General features: G+C 29.1%; 13 protein-coding genes and 1 non-coding gene across 14 annotated transcripts; 6 read left to right on the top strand and 8 right to left on the bottom strand. All coding sequences in view use genetic code 12, as the record gives it.

The window, feature by feature from the left end:
• Nucleotides 1–1,020: 1,020 nt before the first annotated feature.
• On the bottom strand, nucleotides 1,021–2,142 carry POS5 (NADH kinase; the record flags this gene model as incomplete). The annotated part of the gene is made up of 1 exon (XM_064908599.1): nucleotides 1,021–2,142. The coding sequence occupies one exon, from the start codon at nucleotides 2,140–2,142 to the stop codon at nucleotides 1,021–1,023; it is 1,122 nt and encodes a 373-aa protein (XP_064759792.1).
• A 720-nt stretch (nucleotides 2,143–2,862) lies between these two features.
• Nucleotides 2,863–4,482, bottom strand: RPD31 (histone deacetylase; the record flags this gene model as incomplete). Its single annotated transcript, XM_064905312.1, has 2 exons — nucleotides 2,863–2,933; nucleotides 3,048–4,482. 2 exons carry the CDS (start codon nucleotides 4,480–4,482, stop codon nucleotides 2,863–2,865), a joined length of 1,506 nt encoding a protein of 501 aa, XP_064759791.1.
• Nucleotides 4,483–4,926: 444 nt separating this feature from the next.
• DFJ63DRAFT_315701 (palmitoyltransferase) lies at nucleotides 4,927–6,117 on the bottom strand (the record flags this gene model as incomplete). The annotated part of the gene is made up of 1 exon (XM_064906598.1): nucleotides 4,927–6,117. The coding sequence occupies one exon, from the start codon at nucleotides 6,115–6,117 to the stop codon at nucleotides 4,927–4,929; it is 1,191 nt and encodes a 396-aa protein (XP_064759790.1).
• Nucleotides 6,118–6,743: 626 nt separating this feature from the next.
• HUT1 (Hut1p) lies at nucleotides 6,744–7,808 on the bottom strand (the record flags this gene model as incomplete). Its single annotated transcript, XM_064905323.1, has 1 exon — nucleotides 6,744–7,808. The coding sequence occupies one exon, from the start codon at nucleotides 7,806–7,808 to the stop codon at nucleotides 6,744–6,746; it is 1,065 nt and encodes a 354-aa protein (XP_064759789.1).
• Nucleotides 7,809–8,081: 273 nt separating this feature from the next.
• DFJ63DRAFT_337782 (signal recognition particle subunit) lies at nucleotides 8,082–9,851 on the bottom strand (the record flags this gene model as incomplete). The annotated part of the gene is made up of 1 exon (XM_064908598.1): nucleotides 8,082–9,851. The coding sequence occupies one exon, from the start codon at nucleotides 9,849–9,851 to the stop codon at nucleotides 8,082–8,084; it is 1,770 nt and encodes a 589-aa protein (XP_064759788.1).
• Nucleotides 9,852–10,842: 991 nt separating this feature from the next.
• DFJ63DRAFT_t126 lies at nucleotides 10,843–10,933 on the top strand. The gene has a single exon. It is a non-coding gene; the product is annotated as a tRNA-Tyr (tRNA).
• A 359-nt stretch (nucleotides 10,934–11,292) lies between these two features.
• Nucleotides 11,293–12,136, top strand: DFJ63DRAFT_321113 (acireductone dioxygenase (Ni2+-requiring)). Its single transcript, XM_064907292.1, has one exon. The coding sequence runs from the start codon at nucleotides 11,378–11,380 to the stop codon at nucleotides 11,912–11,914; it is 537 nt and encodes a 178-aa protein (XP_064759787.1). The 5' UTR covers nucleotides 11,293–11,377; the 3' UTR covers nucleotides 11,915–12,136.
• On the bottom strand, nucleotides 12,061–12,745 carry DFJ63DRAFT_250403 (tubulin-binding prefolding complex subunit). The gene has a single exon (XM_064904425.1). The coding sequence runs from the start codon at nucleotides 12,558–12,560 to the stop codon at nucleotides 12,177–12,179; it is 384 nt and encodes a 127-aa protein (XP_064759786.1). The 5' UTR covers nucleotides 12,561–12,745; the 3' UTR covers nucleotides 12,061–12,176.
• On the bottom strand, nucleotides 12,746–14,135 carry DFJ63DRAFT_250194 (uncharacterized protein). The gene has a single exon (XM_064904414.1). It carries the CDS (start codon nucleotides 13,987–13,989, stop codon nucleotides 12,931–12,933), a length of 1,059 nt encoding a protein of 352 aa, XP_064759785.1. The 5' UTR covers nucleotides 13,990–14,135; the 3' UTR covers nucleotides 12,746–12,930.
• Nucleotides 14,136–14,243: 108 nt separating this feature from the next.
• On the top strand, nucleotides 14,244–15,162 carry FGR16 (U4/U6-U5 snRNP complex subunit; the record flags this gene model as incomplete). Its single annotated transcript, XM_064907291.1, has 1 exon — nucleotides 14,244–15,162. A coding segment is annotated over exon 1 (755 nt), but the record flags the coding sequence as incomplete, so codon positions are not given.
• Nucleotides 15,128–16,728, top strand: DFJ63DRAFT_250196 (mannosylinositol phosphorylceramide synthase regulatory subunit). The gene has a single exon (XM_064904415.1). It carries the CDS (start codon nucleotides 15,215–15,217, stop codon nucleotides 16,625–16,627), a length of 1,413 nt encoding a protein of 470 aa, XP_064759783.1. The 5' UTR covers nucleotides 15,128–15,214; the 3' UTR covers nucleotides 16,628–16,728.
• On the top strand, nucleotides 16,728–17,613 carry DFJ63DRAFT_250238 (uncharacterized protein). The gene has a single exon (XM_064904421.1). The coding sequence runs from the start codon at nucleotides 16,829–16,831 to the stop codon at nucleotides 17,543–17,545; it is 717 nt and encodes a 238-aa protein (XP_064759782.1). The 5' UTR covers nucleotides 16,728–16,828; the 3' UTR covers nucleotides 17,546–17,613.
• DFJ63DRAFT_250237 (ubiquitin-related modifier) lies at nucleotides 17,614–18,112 on the bottom strand. Its single transcript, XM_064904420.1, has one exon. It carries the CDS (start codon nucleotides 17,986–17,988, stop codon nucleotides 17,683–17,685), a length of 306 nt encoding a protein of 101 aa, XP_064759781.1. The 5' UTR covers nucleotides 17,989–18,112; the 3' UTR covers nucleotides 17,614–17,682.
• Nucleotides 18,113–19,658, top strand: WBP1 (dolichyl-diphosphooligosaccharide-protein glycotransferase). The gene has a single exon (XM_064904419.1). It carries the CDS (start codon nucleotides 18,238–18,240, stop codon nucleotides 19,570–19,572), a length of 1,335 nt encoding a protein of 444 aa, XP_064759780.1. The 5' UTR covers nucleotides 18,113–18,237; the 3' UTR covers nucleotides 19,573–19,658.
• The last annotated feature ends 184 nt before the right edge of the window (nucleotides 19,659–19,842 follow it).

The raw sequence follows: 19,842 nt of genomic DNA, 5'->3' as shown, positions 1-19,842 counted from the left end.
TTTTTTAATTTTATTTTTTCTTATATCAACAGAAGCATTTTCTTATATTGTCAGGTATGGGGTGTATATGGACTGCATACAGGCTTCTCGGGCTACTTAACAACTAAAACTAAAATAAAAAAAAAATAAATAAAAAAAAATAAATAAAAAAATTCCTCCACCATCTTTCACTGAATCCAATCCATCACCATCGATAGTAACCGCGATTATCAATTCAAATTACATTTACTCATCTTACATCACACGTAATTGTACTCTCCTGATTTTTTTCACTCTTAACCGTTATACATATAATCAGTCTTAACTTAATAGGGGGTGTATAAACAAAACAAATAGATTTTCTATGTTAAGCTAGATTTAGTTTAAAAATTTCAAACAAATTTTACGGCTTTGTTTCACATTTAATTTGGGAAGCAGACGCCACCCGAGAGAGTCAGTAAATAGTTCCCTTTTGGTTCTAACTCCATATGTTTCACAATGTTATAATTAATTAATTATCATAGTCATTTTCCATATTCCATTTTCTCGTATAGAGAGATCGGTAAACCCCTATCATATGCTAGTTAGTTATTAACTGATTTAAATAACCTTATAGCCTCCGCCTTTGAAATGGATAAACTATTTTTTTTGTCTCGCCAGGGTAAATTTTTCCATTTTCCACAAATAATTATTCCTGACAGCTCCTGTTGCTCCTGCTGCTGCTGCTGCTAAAATATATTGTTCCTGCTAATTATTTCCCCTATTTTTCCATCCTCGCTGTTCTCTCTCACTAAATATTTTTGGGCTTTGTCTTTTTTTCTTTTTTCGTTTCTTTTTTTTTTTTTTCTCGTTCCTTTTCATAACGGCGTCAACTTCGTAATTTGGTTTACTTTTATTTTTTAATCAGTATATGGTATATGCAGGTAATTTAAAAATCAATCACATGATGTCAGGTCACATGTCTATGTCAATAGTAATAAAAAATTTTCATCCATTCATTAAATAATAATAACTAATATATATATATATACTACTACTATACTATATATGATGTTGCTTTTGAGCTCTGAATGAAGAATTGAATCCTAACAATTCATTAATATCTTTCGTCCAATCATGTTCACTTCTAGCAAAACACCATATACCACTATTGGTATCATCATTAGATATCTTTCCATTACCATTTTTATCACTATTTACATGGATTTGATCACCTGGTTTCATATCGGCTTGAGTTATCCCATCTATACTCAAATTAATTGATCCATTTCGATTACTTTCATTGATTCTTAAAATAATATGTGATGTCGAAGGTAAGATTAATGGACGAAATGAAAGTGATCGAGGACAAATTGGAGTTAATAATATACATGGAACTGAAGGATGACTTATAGAACCACCTGCACTTAGGGAATAAGCAGTTGATCCTGTTGGAGTACTTAATATAACTCCATCACATGTTGTAGTGGTTAATAATTCATTATCAATAATAATATCTAAAGCAGTTAAATTTGGTTGACTACCTCTATGTAAAGAAATATCATTCATAGCATGAATCATACTGGGATCTTCTTCTTGGATATTTTCTTTTCGAATTAAATGGCATTCTAATCTACTTCTATGAATGGCTTGACCTTTATTTTCATAAACATTTTTAAATGTCGATTCAAATGATTTAAAATCAAATGGTAATAAAAATCCTAAAGTTCCTAATGAAAAACTTAATACTGGCGGTACATTAACATTCAGAAATGCACTTACAGCTCTTAAAATAGTTCCATCACCTCCTAAAGTTATAATTAAATCTGTCTTTTGTACAATATCTTCAATTTCACCCGTATATAATACCACATCATCACTATTCTCTGATGTTGTTGATTTATGATTAACTTTATATTCTTCCCATAATTCATCCGCCACAGTCTTATTAACAATGATCTTTAATGATGGATAATTGGTATGGAGATGTTCTATAACTTTAATCATGGCATCTCTTACATTATAATTCCATGGTTTCTTCACAATATATATATTTTGTAATGGTTTTGACCAATGAACATGATGAAGTTTAGATAATACTGAAGTCTTGACAAACTTGGGTTGCACTATAGTATGATCCTTCAATGCATTGATTGATTCTATTCTGATTCGATTCTTAGTCATAATTGATCGTATTTGTTCTGTTGTTATTGATGATGAAGTCTTATTAACAGTCAGTTTAAATAGATTCCCCTTTAAGAACAAATGACGATTTATTATCATAATTATGTCAAAAGGAAAAGTCTATTTATTAAATTGTATTTGTAAAGTAATTGGTTCTAGCCAAATTAATATGTGGGGGGAGAATCGGATTAAATTTTACCTGTGACTTATTTTAAGCTTGGATATTTTGATGGTGTGATTATTGAGATATTAATTACTAGCCGTTAGATACTAATGAGTTTGGGGTGGGTGGGGGAGTCAATGGTGTTTGTAATGGATTGGAGGTAGAGATACTTCACTATCTGTTGGTGGCTGTTGTTGAATTATAGTTAACTGATACTTAAAGTTTCAATTATCCGTGGAGAAGTTATGATTTATCTATTACTTATAATAAATTTGAACTTTACGCAAAAAAAGAAATTATTCTATTATCTGGTGATAACTACAAATTTATGTAAGAGCATACATACTTTTTTATTTTAAACGATATAGTTAACCAGATATGTAAGACTATACCAGTATGAATAATAGTGACAAAGGAGAAATAGCAAATAACAAAAACAAAAACAAAAACAATAAACAATAAACAATAAACAATAAACAAATAAATCAACATAATATACATATTACAGAATAAACTTCTAATTAAGAAATGAATGATTAAAAAACTACCTTTCCCCCCTAAGCATCATCATCATCACCATTCAATTCATCGATCTCCTTCATTTCTTCATCAGTCAATACACTACTATCTTTATTACTTGATGCCGCAGTTTCACTAGTATTGGTATTTGAATTGGCAGTGGTTGGTGGTGTAGTTCCATTAGTAGTAGCAGTTACTGCTTCAGATCCTGAAGTGGTTGGACGTGCTTCCTCTTCTTCATCATCCTTTGAATCTTGTGATACTGGAGCTGATACTATCGGCACTGTTGTTACTGATGTTTTCTTTTCAGCTCCATTTTGAACCTCTATATGCTTTTCACCACTATCTTTATCTTCTTCATCATAGAATTCATTATCAGGCTGTATTTGTTCATCTCTAGCTTGTTGTGAACCACCTTTCGTATCAATGGCTTCCCTAGTATCTTCATCAACATCACCTAATTCTTCAGCATCATTTGGAACATAATTCATTTGTACTGATGGAGCAAATTTAGTATTTTCTAAATTGGTTATAATGGTAGTTAAAATCTTATTTAAAAATTCTGGGGAATTTGCATTATACATATTTGATGGTCTAACATCTAATTTATAATCAGGACCATAATATTCATAATATTCATTATAAGGTAATTCAGTAGGTAATAAAACATTGTTTAATAATCCTGATTCATAAGCCCAAGTTCTGGCCACATTTCTCATAGTATAACCACCTCCACCAACCACCATCATTGGAATATTAAATGATTTAACAAAATTTATACAATTGGCATGACCTGCCATTGATAAATTAAAACATCCTAATCTATCTCCACTTAATGAATCTCCTCCACATTGTAATACAATAGCGGATGGTTGATACCATTCAACAATCTTACTTATTAAAGGTTCAAATATAGATTTATAAGTTGAATCATCAATACCATCTCTTAATGGTACATTGACAGAATAATGTTTACCTTTACCAACCCCAATATCTCTTAATTCACCAGTACCAGGGAAAAATTCTCCATATTTATGAAATGAACATGTCATAACTCTATCGGTAGTATAAAATGCTTCTTCAACCCCATCACCATGATGAACATCAATATCAATATATAATACTCTTGGATGATATCTTAATAATTCAATGATACCAAGAACAATATCATTTAAATAACAAAATCCAGAAGCTTCTGATTTCTTAGCATGATGTAACCCACCAGCATAATTTATAGCAATATCACATTTACCTCTATTTAATCTTGCTGCACCTTCCATTGATCCACCACCTGAAATACCACAATATTCAAATAATCCATCAAATACAGGACAATCATCTCCCACATTAAATTTAATTTGTTCTTTTGAAAACATATCTAAATTATCAGGAGTAACTCTACTTAAAAAATCAATATATTCATCAGTATGAAATTGACACATTTCTTGCTTAGTAGCTGGTTTAGCACGATAAATTTCCATTTTTTTATATAATCCATAATTCATAATTAAGGAATGTGCCATTCTTATACGATGAGGTTTCATAGGATGACCAGCACCATAGGCGTAGTTACCTATATCTGCATCGTAAAAGTAAGCTATTCTTTTCTTTTGAGTTGGATCTACCTTTAATTCATCAAAGGGTAATTGAGTATACATTATGATTATGTTATGTCCCGCTAGATTCTTTTTTTGATAATCAACACTTTGTTTGGTTGTATTGGGTATGGAGATGCTTTGGAATCACCTTGAAGTTATGACAAATCTATTCAACTTTGATAAAAGTGAAAGATTGTTGATGATATCTATCTGTTTAACTCTATTATCTTTGGATTGTAATTTGGACTTGTCTAAAATTTACAAACACTTCGAAAATTGAAAATTCCTGCACATAAAAAAGATGCGGACGAAATTATTTACCCGCCATTACACCCACACTATAAAAGTTAAAGTATGTAATAGATAGTACTTCAATAATGTATCTTATCTATCTACAATGGTTTGATAAACACTTCTAATGATTTGCTAGTGATTTCACCTAACTAATAAATAAATAAAAATAAATAATAATTAAAGAAAGAGGGAAATATATTGGGGAAACATTCATACTATATTACCTGCTTCCCGTTCCGTTCTTAATCTATTCTTATAATCAGCCAATTGTTGATTTAATTGTTCTTGTAATTGTAAATTCTTTGTCCATTTTTCATAAACTGGTTCATCAATTTCAAAATTAACTCCATTATTATATTTATCCGTAATTGAATTTGATGTTGATGCGATAGGTAATATCCAATGAACCCAATTATCTCCCATTATACTGGTCCAATTCTTCTTATAACCTAAATCATAAATATGACCTAATTTCTGTTTCTTACCTCTGGGATCAAATTCATATAAGAAACTATTACTTTCATGTTTAGCCCATCTTTGATCTTGGAATTCAATGGTAGTTAAATTTTGTAATAATAAATATACGGAAAATAAAAAGAATACACCCAAGGCAAGGGAGAATGAAAGACTAAGGACAAATAAAATAATTAAACTAACTGATATGAATCCATTAGTATATTGTTCTTCTATGAAAAACACATATAATACAGCAAATGACAGAATGAATAAATAAAATGAATAAGTGGCAAGATAACCTAAGAATTGAATAAAGAATTTTTGATTCCTAAATCCAATACAAGTAGAAAACCAAGGACAGTAATGATCCATTCTTAAGATACATTTATTACTACTGGAGCAATGATGAGTTCTATCTGGTTTCCAAACTTGACATTTATTACAATATCTTACTGGTTTTGAACTTGAAAATGTATGGAATGATATGTATTGAGATGGAGGTTCGGGAGGGAAAATATCATTCTGTCTATTATTATGATGATTTTCAATATCATCATTATCTAGTAATGGTTGGGATGATTCTGGTGGAACCACATCAAATGGATTTGATGATAAATATTGAGGTGATGGATTTGAAAGGTGAAGCATATCAAAATCCAACGGCGATCCAGCACCAATCCATATAACCTTATAATAAGTATATACAGATAAAGCACATAGAAGTACTCCAAAGATACTACTGATTATAGCTAAGGTGGGTTTATGATATTCTTGATTGATATATTCTTCATTTACGACAAAGATTAACACATAAAGTGACCATAATGATAATGACGTAAAGAATACTTTAGGAAATAATGAGGCTAAAAAACAACAGAATCGTTCTGTTGATAATAACCAAGAAGGTCGTTGTTTTAACATAATCATAGGCTGAGATATTAGCATCAATTCCTTTGATAGTTGTAATCCCACAACTAACCTAATTTCAGTTAAGTGTATATATATAATTTATTGATTTCAGTTTTATGTGTTTGTTATGTGTATTTTATATACAGGATATGGTCGTGTGGCGATACCAAAAAAGATTAGGATTTTTGAAACCAGATCAATTTTAATTTACATATTCAACTAATAGATAATGCTCATAATATCTCAAGAGTCTCGCTGAAAGCTGTTAGTTGGCTCTCGAAAGTGGAGATATGTTGTTTTACTTTAGTTTTTTAGATTTCCAGTCAATAATGTGTTTAACCCATAATATTTATATCTAGGATATATACATACTAACTAATTATACATTATGTTGGAGACTCCTTTATCTCGAAGTCGACCTATGAACTGAATATAAGTTGACTCTATACTTATAAATAGCGTTTATACTAACATCTAATATATCTAGGTAACTTTCACTCACTATAATTTTATAGAATGCTATAGGAAACATATTTTTATTGCAGAGTGCAATTATGGTTATCAATCAATTGTGTAAGTTAATCTAGAATTTTTAATATATGTTATTTATTATAAGTACAAAATTCTATAAAATTTACTTTTTGTTTGTATGATCTAACCTATTACTCTTTCTTTTCCTTGTGGAGATTAGTCTCTTTAGATGACGATGGTTTTGGTGAACTAGTCAACTTTACTAAGGCTTCATATCCAATCCCTCCAAATACTAACCCAACTCCACACCATTGTAAACTAGTTAAATAATGACCAAACAAGATCACACTAAGAATCATACTAATCATCTTTCTGGTGACTGTTGCTGTGATTAAAATAAGGGAATCGAACTTTTCTAGTATTATAAATACAAATATTTGACCAATAGCTCCAAATACGGAGAATTCTAAAATATTCATTAAAACTTGAGGATACTTATGAATGAAATTAACCGTATAAGTGATTTCAGAATCATATTCAAATATTAATGCATAACCTAAACTTAAGATAAACACAAATAAATTTAAAATACACATTAATTTAGCTCCCGTAACTTTTACAATTGATGATGATGATTTATTTAATTTAAAGATTTGATCTTGAGTTGAATTGGTTAATCCATCTAGTAACATTGAACCTACTAATTGAATCATTCCTAATACAGTCTTACCATCATTAAGAGTATCCTTTTCTTTCTTTTTGGAATGGAATACGGTGAATAATATCACTCCAAAGGTAATTGATGATGCCACGATATATTTGAATAAGGGGAATCTGGTTCTATAAAATACAAGATGAACTAACATGACAGGAATTAATTTACATGATTTAGCCAATAAAAAAGCTAAATAATCGACATGTTTTAATGACATATAACCTAATGGAGATGATAAACTTGAAGTAATTGAAATCAAAATAAATGAGGTTAATAATTTATATGCAATAGGCTTTTCATTATGAGTGAAAATTGTGAATGGATTGGATCTCGTGGCTATTAATGAATAAATAAGTCCCACGATAGATGCAAACAATGCTTGGGTGATATTAACTATCAATGGTGCTTTGAAATATTCATCACCATATGGTTTGGTATTGATTCTTTCTTGTAAGATGGACCACGATAGAAATGAACCATATAATCCTAGCACACATACCACCAATGTTATTACCAGTCCTTTCTTCGACACTTGTGTCATCCTCTATATAATGCTGTTGTTTCTGGTTGCTGGTTGAACTGAAGTTGAATATTATTGTTTTAAAATCAGTTTGGTTTCAAATTTTTTTAATTCGTGTCCCTTTTTGGCGTTTTTAGCATTTTTTTATTTTCAGCCAAAAAAAAAAAAAAATTGCGTCTTTCTACAAGGTAGCGTAATGTAATAGGATAAATTGTATATATATTATAGTTATGACAGAGTATATATTACAAGCGTAGTATATGTAGAAGTAAAGTATACCATTGGTTGAATAGTTTATCCACGACCAAAGATTCCAAAGAACCCACCACGTTTAGAAGCTTCTTGTTCATCATTATCTCCAATAGCAGAACTAATTTTTGAGCTGGCATTACCAACAGCAGCAGCAATGGATGAAGTTCCAGTAGATGGATATGAAATATAATTATAACCAACATCGAATAATACTGGTTTACTTAAGATAGGTAAGATTTTACCAGTATTGATGATGTTGGATAATGAAGTGGTAGGGTATTTATTAACATTTTCAACTACAAATTGTTGAACATTTTGATTGGATGAATCATGTAAAAATTGAGCAGAAATATGACAATGTAATAATTTTTTATTTAAATCTTGTTTAAACGTTAAAAATTCTTCATTTGATGTAACTTTATATGGAAATTCCTCTATAGTATAAGGTTGTTTCTTACCAATAGCAGAAGAAATTGATTTATCAGTATATTCATAAATTTGTAAAGCTTCAATGAATTTATTAATTTGTTGATAAGTAGTAGCTAATACCACATTCTTTTTCCCTTGAAAGAATTTTTCCAAATTTTGTAATGATTCATATAATTCATCATCATTATAAACCCCAGGTAATTCTTGTAATTCTTGACATATAGTTATAATACCGGTATATAATCTATAAGTATCTTTATTATTGGCATTGACTGAATTAGTTAATTGATCAACTAATACTAAATCTCTCTTTAATCTAGTGAATAATAAATTATAATTGATATAAGTTAATAAAATTGCACGATCTTGAACTTTTTCTAAATCATCATCATCTTGATTTTTGGATTGATCATTAGTATGTAAATCTAATACTTCACTCCAACCTGTAATCAAACTATCAAATTCATTAACTTCATCGAAATTTTCCCATTGATTAGAAGTAGTTAATTTCATGATTTTAAAGGCAATTTCATCATTATATATAGTGGCTTCATGATGTCTCCATTGAATGGTTTTAATTAATTCTACCGATGATGATAATTGAGCCACAAAGGATGGATCGATAGTTTCAATGATTTTAATTGCATTGGTTAAATAAGGTAATGATTTATCATGACAATGAATTCTAGAAATGGTTTTTAAATCTGAAGTTGGTTGAATATTATCACTTTGATTAATGGATAAATTTAAGGAAGGATCAACTAATGATTCAAGTAATTCATGAATTAAAGTTTTATATTGTTCAACATTTTCTTCTTCATCATCTTCAAACTCTTCATTATCATCATTATTATATTTCTTACTTAATAAGAATTCTAATGAACATTTAGCAATTGAAAATGAATTTAAAGCTAATGACCATTGTTTCTTAGTGACAGATAATAAACCTTGGATTAAACTTGTATATACATAAAGTTCAAGTTTTTTAATATCATTTGAATCTTTAGAAGTTATATCTAATAATTTCTTACATGTTAATAATGCTCTTTTAATCTTACTTATCATAAGATTCTTATATGATGAAACTTTTTCACTAGTTATTTCTAATTGAGTTTTGATTTCAAGGGCATAAAGCACATCTCTTTCAGCAGTCAATAACAATAATAATCCATATTTATCATTAGATTCATAATCTTCTTGATTGATCTTCGTAATCTTTTCTTTAGTCTTATAGTTCTTAGTATCTTTGGTTATAATGTTTAATTCATGACGTAATTTATTCAATCTCTTGTTGAGTCTTTGTCTTTGTTTACGGTAATCTTCAGGTGTAACAAGATAAGCGCTCATACGAGCACCTAAGGTGATACTTAATGGATTCTCCATACCGTTTCGTTGTAGTTGTATTTGAGATATCTAAAGCTATGATTTGTACATTGATCTTTTTAATGATTCAAATTTGACCAATTTTTTTTTTTTGGTTTGTCCACTTTTTTTTTCAGATTTTTTCTCAAACAGCACACGACTTTTTATAAGGTGATACGTTTAAGTTAACTAAGTATTGAAAGAATTGGTATGAAATAGGATATTATCTGCTGAAGCTTAAGATGTTTTGGGTGTAAATATGTAGTTAAGGTTCTTAAGTTGAAGTGATATACCATCTTGTGAATTGTGTAAAGAATTGTCTTGACTTATTTTACAGGATTGACAAATTTAATGCCAAAATGAGAAGTTAATCTGAGTTACTGAAATCATATACAATTGAATATATTTGATGAAACCAGAAATCTGGCCAAAAGAAAAAACATCTGTTAAACTATCCAAGGTTCTTAAAATGGTTAAATATCTCTTCAATTGTTAAAATGTATATTTCTGTTGCCATTATCAGAACTGTATACATATGACAAAATCAGTTAAGTGCTGATGTCAACTTCTTCTTAAAATGCTGGCAGTATATGAATGGTTTAAGTTCAAGATATTTTCACTTTGAAATTATGGTTTAAAGAGATGTCGCTAAGATTGTTCTTCATATAATTCAAATTGCAACACTTTTACTACAAAATTGATTTAATGTAATTTTATCTGAATTGTGCAAATGTTATACATTACGGGAAACTTCACTTACTAAATACAGTTGAATATAAGTACTATAGCATCTGATATTATATAGAATATAACTATAAACATAATCATACTGAAAAAACATAGTTAATTTCACATTCACATTAACAATTCTTAACAAATTAAGGTTAAATTTTGCAATTTTTCATCAATTTTTGATAGCAAAAAGGTCGTTTCCAGACCAAAACGTGATCAAAAACGTGACTCCACATAACAGTTTATGAGAAACATTCAAATTTTGGTCGAACAGAAATCACTCCCGGTGGCCAAGCTGGCTAAGGCGCGAGACTGTAATGAGTTTCCTCAAAGATATCTTGAGATCGGGTGTTCGACTCACCCCCGGGAGAAATTTCTGAATTAAATTATTTTTTTTTTTGTCTTTTTGCAATTTAAAATACTGTCAAAAAAACTGTGGAACTGACAACAACTTGAAAGTTAATTGAATCGATCTATTGATAGTAATAATGAAAGGTTATGACATATAAAAAGTGGACTGATAAGTCCACATGCTTACATTTCGTCTACACATTACAGGTTAAAACCATACTCCTTAAATGATAAGAAAAAGGTTAGTGGAGGCTCTGTTAAAGTTATTATTATTAGGTTAGCCACAGTTATAAAATTGTCAGACATTTTTTTTTTTGGGTTTGACCTCATGGGCTCAAATGGGCTAGACACACAAAATTAATTCATAAGCATATATATTACTTCAAACTATATAAACATATCAATTGATCCATTATTTGATTCAAATAGTTAAATCATCATATCACATCCTTATATCACTAAATATGGTTGAATTCTATTATCACGACAATCAAGATACTCAAGATAACTTCACTGAAGCTCATAATTCAGGTAAAGAAGTTAGCGTTGAAGAATTAGAAGCTATTGGAGTGTTCTATAAATACGTTCCTACCATTGATGAATTAAATGAAATCGCTACTAAAAGAAATTATAAAAACAGAGATGTAGTTAAATTGAATTTAGCTGCTTTTAATCATAATTTAGATGCTTATAATGCTAAAATGACTCAATTTTATAAAGAACATTATCATGAAGATGAAGAAATTAGATATATTGTTGATGGTGAAGGTTATTTTGATGTTAGAAATAAAGGGGATACATGGATTAGAGCTAAATTATCTCCTCATGATTTATTAATCTTACCTGCTGGGATTTATCATAGATTCACTTTATCTGATGAATTAAAAGAAGTTGAAGCTATTAGATTATTTAAAGATGAACCAAAATGGGAAGCTATCAATAGAGATACTGGTAGAAACACTGAAGCTCGTGAAGAATATGTTAAAGCAATCGCTGCTTAGACTTCGTAAGTTATCTTACCAATTAACTTATCTTTATCAGATCCAATGGATCTGATCTCTAATGTTTATGTTCATTCACTTCACTTATCTAATCTTTCCTTTATCCTCTCCCTACACATACTTATTGTTAAACTATTCCTGGTATCATATGTTTTATTTTATAGTTATATTCTTTTATTTTTTTTTTAATTTAATATATATATTATTTACATTAAACTTAATAACTTATACATTTCTATTTACAAAATGACCTGATCTACTTCTATTGATTACCTTTAATGATCTTAACATGATTATTCTTTAACCAATCTTGTAATCCTGATCTATTCTTATTCAATTCTTTTTCAATGGTTTCTTTCTGTTGAGTTAAATTCTTCAATTCATCACTAAGAATCTTAATCACTTCATCAACAGATTTATTAATCAACACCCCTCCAATCATCTTGAAACATTTCCTCCCTTCTCTATCTTCTGGCTTTATAGAAGTTAAAGTTTTATCTACTATAATATGTTCTTGAATTTGAGATACAACCGTTGATATTTGAGTTTCCAATTCCGCTATGTTTTCTTGGAATTGATTATATTGTTGTTGTAATACTTGAGATTTCTGTTCTTTCTCTTGTTGGGTTGGTTCTGCCGTTGACATGCTTGTTGATGATGATGTTGTTGTCTATTGGTTATTGGTAGTATAGTTAGTTTTAGAGTAAATTTGAAAATTATCGTTGATCTCAGATTTTTTTTGCTCACTAAAATTTACACATACTAAATATATCTATGATAAATATTTAAAATACTTAAAATTCTAATAACTCAAAGTAATGGACATTAAACAATACTTCCAATATAAAAAGCTATATATAAAATTTCCCCCCTAAACATAATATAAAAGTGAAATAAAATATAAAAAAAAAAGTGTAAAGACAATAAAGAAGAAGAAGCAAATAATAATATAAATGAAAAACAGCAAAAAGGACTATATAAAATTAAAATAAATAAAAAGAATGACAAGGTTATACTTATTCATCATCTTCATCTTCATCATTAACTTCAATAGTATCTAAACTAGCACTTAAACTAGCTAATTTCTTTGCACTTAATTCAAAATATTCTCTTTGAGCTTGAATGAAAATCTTTAAAAGATTAATATTTTTAGAAGGTTTTAATAATTTTTTCATTTCAACCACAGCAGTTTCAGTAGCACTAACTAATTCATCTTCTTTACTAATTAATTCTTCATTTTCTTGATCATTTTCATCAACTTTGGATCTTAATAAATCAAATTCAGATCTAGTGGCATAAACTGTTTTTCTTAATTCAGTAACTTTAATGAAATTTTCATTTAAAATAGCCACTAATTTATCATTAACATCCTTAATGATTTTTTTATCTTGGTCTAATCTTGCATTAGCCACTTCTAAATAAGTTGATGAAATTTGTAATAAAGCTAATGATAACGCGTTATTTGATGATTTTAATTCTTCACTATGTTTTTCAGTAATAACTGATAATTGACCATATAAAGTCTTTGGAATATTAGCTGAAGTGGTTTGAATCGATAATTCTTCATCATGTTCAGTAGTATGGGCATTAATATCTTCTTGTTGTTTACCTAATAAGATATTTTCTAATTCTTGAGGGGATGATACATTCTTTAATTGATTAAATTTAGATGAAAGAACTCCTCCAACATTAGCTTCTCTTATTTTATTAATAGCATAATTACCAGGTGGATAATCATAACTAATTTTACTATAAGTTTCATTATTATAATGAATCAAATCAGTATATAATTTTAATAATAAATCACAATTATTTTCTAATTCAGTATATTCAGTTGGTAATTGACTAACTTCAATTTTAGAATCACCTACTAAATTAGCATTAGCCAATTGTTGAACTTGTTGTAATTGAGTAGAAATCAATTGAGTAGTCTTATTAGCAAAGGGAGTGATTTGTTCTCTAAATTGATCAACATTCTTACTAACATTAACCTTAGCTAATGATTCCTTAACTTGATCAACAGTTGGTAAGGATTCTTGAATAGATTGAAAAGTGGGAAACTTGAATGATGACATCGTGACAGTAGTGACTTATATATATATCGACGTTTAATGGATCAATTGATATGATATATCGATGATTTATAAAATCTGATGATTTTTTGAAATGTGTTAAAATTGATTTGGTGTTGATAGTTAAGTTCTTTGAAAACAAGGCTGGAAAGGGTGTGTACTTTGGCTAGAAAAACGGATCACGTGCCGATTTCTTTAACAAAAAGTTTCTATTTTTATCAATCCTTTAGAAAGGAAGATATAACTTAATAATACCCAATTAACTCCTACGATTCCAGTGGTTGATGATACCTATATGACAGATAAAGCTAGTACTAAGAAACAATCTCAACCGTCGTATAACGATAAACGGAATGTCACCAATAAAGCTTATTTGATAGAACCGATTATACGACATCGAATTCAAGATTCTATATTTTATAAACAATATCTTTATCTTACGAATGAAGCTACTATCTTACCGATTATAATTGATCATGTTAAATTCATTGGTGGGACTGATTCCATTGGGAAATCTTGTCAATTCTTAAGTTGTCTTTTCCGATTATTAGAATTAGATCCATCACAAGAAATCATTGATTCATACCTTACACAATTAGGATTCAATGAATTCAAGTATTTAACGGCATTGATCCTTATATATATTAGAATCACGTATAATTCATCATTGGTTTATTCTACATTTGATAAGTTTGGTCAAGATTTTAGAAAATTAAGAATCAAATTGAAATCTCCTGAATTTAATAAATTCGGTATACCGATTAATTTCAAATTAACTTATATGGATGAATGGATTGATGATTTATTAGTTAATGAAAGAGTTGTAAATATCATCTTACCAAGATTAACTCCTAGAATTACGTTGGTTGAAAATGGTTTAATCGAACCAAAACAGTATCATCATGAAAAGGATGAGGAGGAAGAAGAAGAAGAGGATGATGGAGATGATAACGAATCTGACATCGTCAATGATGCAAATTCAAAGAGAACCATTACAATCACAACCAATAACGACAATGAACCAGATAGTGACTTTGAAAGTGATAGTGATTAATTAACGGAATGTAATTATAGTATATATACCATTTTCCTGTATATAGGAGCACTAAAATTGTACATATAACAAATTTCTAAATTTGATAAATTTGCTAATTATCGACATATAACATTCCTCTTTCAATACATGAACAAATGATATAAAAACTATTGTATTTTATATATTAAAACCATGGCTATAACTACTTTGAATGAAGCTACGGCTGATCATTCATCACCTCATGCTTCCAAAACAAAAATCATCTTTATAATATTTATGTTTTTGTTATCTTTGATATCATTCGTAACTCAAACAGAATTCACATCACAAGCTTATCAACTAGGGTTTAGTGAACCTATCATACTATTATTGGTCACCCATGGTTCATGGTGGATATTATGGCCTTTACAAGCCCTTACAGTTTCATTAATAAGAACCATAAGTAAATATCGAGATCAAAATAGAAATGGAACTCATTTGGGGAATTCCGGTTATCAAAGATTGAATGTTAATTCCCAATTATTAGAAGAAAATTTATCCACAAGAAAACAAGTCAATTTATTTGAATATTTCAAAAAGGCTTTAGTTAAACAGTTCCATAATGTTTATCATACAGCTATTCTTGTTTATGAAGGTAATGTAAATCATGATGAAAGAACGGAAAATTTAGATCAATTAATTGCCCAAAATCCTCATGTTTCAACCTCTGATTCATTTATTAAATGTATTGATTCATTCTTTAAAACTCCAGCTATTAAATACATTGTCTTCAAAGCATTTCTCGTAACTTTGGTCCTTACTATTGCTGGTTCAACTTGGTATGGAGCCATGTCTATGACTTATGCAGCTGATGTAACTGCCATTTATAATTGTTCAGCATTCACGGCTTATGCGTTTGCTATCCCCTTATTACATGAAAAGTTTTCCTGGTTGAAAGCAAGTTCAGTAATCATAGCAGTAGCGGGTGTTTTCATTGTCGCTTATTCAGGTTCAACTGATGATCAACCAGATGAATCTCAATATCCTTATCGATTCTGGGGTAATTTGATTATATTGATAGGAGCAGTCTTATATGGTTATTATGAAGTTCTTTATAAGAAATATCTTTGTATTCCTCATCATTTAGCTAAAATCATAACTCCACGTCGTCAACTGACATTTGCAAATTTTGTAATGGGATTCTTTGGATTCTTTACAAGTTTAATCGTTATTACATTAGTTTTATTTCTTGAATTATTTCAAATTCATCAATTTAATTTCTTCAATTATGGTCCAAAGACAGGTAAAATATGGGGTTATATCGTTGGATCAATATTTTCAAATTTAATCTTTAGTGCTTCATTCCTTACATTAATGGCATTAACTAGTCCAGTTTTATCATCAGTAAGTTCATTATTAACCATTTTCCTTATTGGAATAGTGGAATGGATTTTATTTAATAATAAATTAGATGCTCAACAATTATTAGGGGATTTATTGGTGGTGATTGGATTTGTGGTATTAACCGTAGCATCTTGGAGAGAAATTAGTGAAGGTAATGAGGAAGATGATGTGGAAGCAGTTAGTACTTATTCATTCGCTGTCAGCACTGAAGAACAATCTTAAATGAGTCTTCTACTCTTTTGTAAACTATACTATTTAGCATAAATATTCACTTATTCATATACACAAATATATATATATATTATAACGGCAAAAAATGTGCTTGCGCACTGCAAATTTGAAGTTTAAATTTTGGAAACCATTTTGCCTCTGGAAGCAACCACTTCAACCAGGATAACAAAGAGAATATAGGATTAACTCACCATGACGATTGATGAAAGTGATATTTCAGATGATTCCTTTAGAGGATTAATGAAGAATCTTAATCTTGATGAATCACAATTCCAAGAATATCAAACTAATTATGAAGAATTATCATTTCAAAGATTATCTCAAATCAAACAAATCATCGAATCTCAATTAAGTCTATTATTTGATCTTCTAAAACAGAAATATAATGCTGATATGGATACCAAATTGTTGACATCGGATGGATTTCCTAGAAATGATATTGATGTGGTTAGTATTAGATTAATCAGAGTTAAAATTATCAGATTAAGAAATGATCATAAACATTTATTAAAAGTATTGGAAGTGAAATTAGTAGAGCATTTCCAATCAATTAAGGATACGTCATCAGAGAGTAATACAGTTGAACCATCTCAATCAACACTGGAATCCGCTTCATCCACTATAAAGTATACTGTGCCATTCGCAAGAGTTTCAGAGATCGCACCCAATGGTCCAGCATTTAATGCTGGATTACAAGAAGGGGATAAGATTGTTTTATTCGATAATCATATCCATGCTGCCAATCATAATAGATTATCTGGAGTTGTATCTAGTGTGAAGAATGGTATCAATAAATCGATACCAGTTGAAATACTAAGAGATAATAATCAATCAACAATTTTATATCTAAAGCCTACAAATAACTGGGGTGGACAAGGATTATTGGGATGTAGATTGATTCCTTTATGAACAAGAAACAAATTCTATAAGCATATATATACAGATAATAATAATAATAATAATAATAATAATAATAATAATAATAATAATAATAATAATAATAATAATAATAATAATAATAATAATAATGAATGAGTTTGAACTATTTAACCTCCATGTAAAGTACTAGTGAAAGTAAAGACATCACCACTTTCTAAAACATAGTCTTCCATTCCTTCTAATTCCCAATCGGTATCGTTAATAAGCACCAAAATACCAGGACGAACAGTATCATCTTCTATGAAAACAGGTATATCCTTTGGATCAGTTATTATATTTTTAGTAACATATTCAATTAAATCTTTCATGGTAGCTTCACCTTCTTCTAAAGGTACAGAACATTTATGTTCTCTGACACTACTTGATATTATATCTAATCCACCTAAGAACTCTACCTTTATCTTTATAGCCATTATTATTGTTTATACCTCTATGATGAACCTATCACTATCATGACTGGTAAGATCATCATAAGAAAATTTAGGCAACTATAAAAAAAATCCAATTGTTAGTACCTGCATATACTCCTCGTGTTTCGTTATGCCAAAAATTGGAAGTGGAAATTTTCAAACACGTAGAGGACATGGATATATTAATATTGTTGGCCAGAACTATTGTACAATTCTTATTCTTTTACCATAAATTGACAAGTATAATCATAAATGTTTGGTGCTAGACTAAGTAATTGGGTAATTCTTTGCTTTATTGGGATTGTCTGTGCCATTGGTACCGTTGATCTTAAGACTGAAAATGCCTTAGTTATTTATGACAGTCATTTTCAAGATTTAACTGATAAATCATCATTAAGTTCACCTATAAAAACATTGATTGATAATCTTGAAAGTCAATATAAAGTCCAATATCATAGTTATGAAGATGAAGATATTAAATTGTTTTATGAAGATTCTCCAAGATTTGATCATTTAGTTATTTTACCATCTTCCAAAAAAGTAATTGCTGCTAAAGCTGCTTTAAGTCAACATAAATTAATAGATTATGTTAATCAAGGTGGTAATGTTTTGGTTGTTGGTGGTATTGAAGCTGTCTTACCTGATTCAACTAGAGGATTTTTAAATCAATTAGGTATTTATCCTGCTCCAAAGAATTTCCAATTATTAGATCATTTTAATTCTAATGGTGGTGATGAAGTGATTTTAAGTGATGAAACTAATTTAGTATCTAATAATCGTGTGGTTAAATCTATTACTAATACTAACTATAAAGGAGGAGCTGCTATAATTTCCAATAATGAATTATTATTTCCTATTATTAAAGGTTCACCAACAAGTTTTACTGCTAAAGCTGGTATTGAAAAAGTTGAACAAGATACAACTTGGACTTTTGGTAGTCAAGGTTTTGCTGCTGTTGGATTCCAAGCTTTAAATAACGCCAGATTAGTATGGGTTGGATCTGAATCATTAATCACTGATGATTTAATCAATTGGACTTTCCAAAAGAAACATGTTTTAAAATTACAATTTGTTCAACATTATAAGAATGATGAACCAGAAAATCCAAATCATACTTTATATAGAATCAAAGATCAAACTATTTATACTGTGGGTGTATCTGAATTATCAGAAGATGGTAAATGGATTCCATTTGAAGTTACTAATGATGAGGATCAATTACAACTTTCATTTAAAATGTTAGATCCATATCAAAGATTAAATTTACTTCCATTAGGTCCAGCTGCTTCTATTGAAGGTGGTAGTGATTTAGATACTTATGTTTACTATACTAACTTCACACTTCCAGATCATCATGGTATGTTTACATTTGAATTAGATTATAAGAGAGTTGGTTTATCATTCTTAGAAGATAAAAAAATTGTCACTGTTAGACATTTAGCCAATGATGAATTCAAGAGATCATGGGATATCACTAACTCATGGTTATACATTGCCAGTGCAGCTTTAGTTATCGTCGCATGGTTCTTATTCGTTGTAAATTATATCTATATCAGTAAAACTGATGATGAAAAGAAAAATATTTAAATAGATACATATATAATAGTATCCATATAGATAAATCAAATCAAACTAAAAATTGAAAATCTAAAATATATCAATATTCTTATTAATAATAGTTAGTATAAAGTCACTTTATGTAAACCAAATGTAGAATTATGAATGAATTGCAAAAATTATTTCACTTGTTATATCAGATTATTCTACTATCTTATGAACAACATCTTCAAAGCATCGCTCAGTTGTCCCTATCAAATTATTCATCATAATAAGTCTTCTTGCAATTATCTATTCATC

This window comes from Scheffersomyces coipomensis, assembly GCF_036884675.1.
Source record: "Scheffersomyces coipomensis strain NRRL Y-17651 chromosome Unknown DFJ63scaffold_8, whole genome shotgun sequence".
Taxonomy (NCBI): domain Eukaryota; kingdom Fungi; phylum Ascomycota; class Pichiomycetes; order Serinales; family Debaryomycetaceae; genus Scheffersomyces; species Scheffersomyces coipomensis.
The sequence above is the reverse complement of the archived record's forward strand: the minus strand, read 5'-3'. Positions and strand labels throughout refer to the sequence as shown.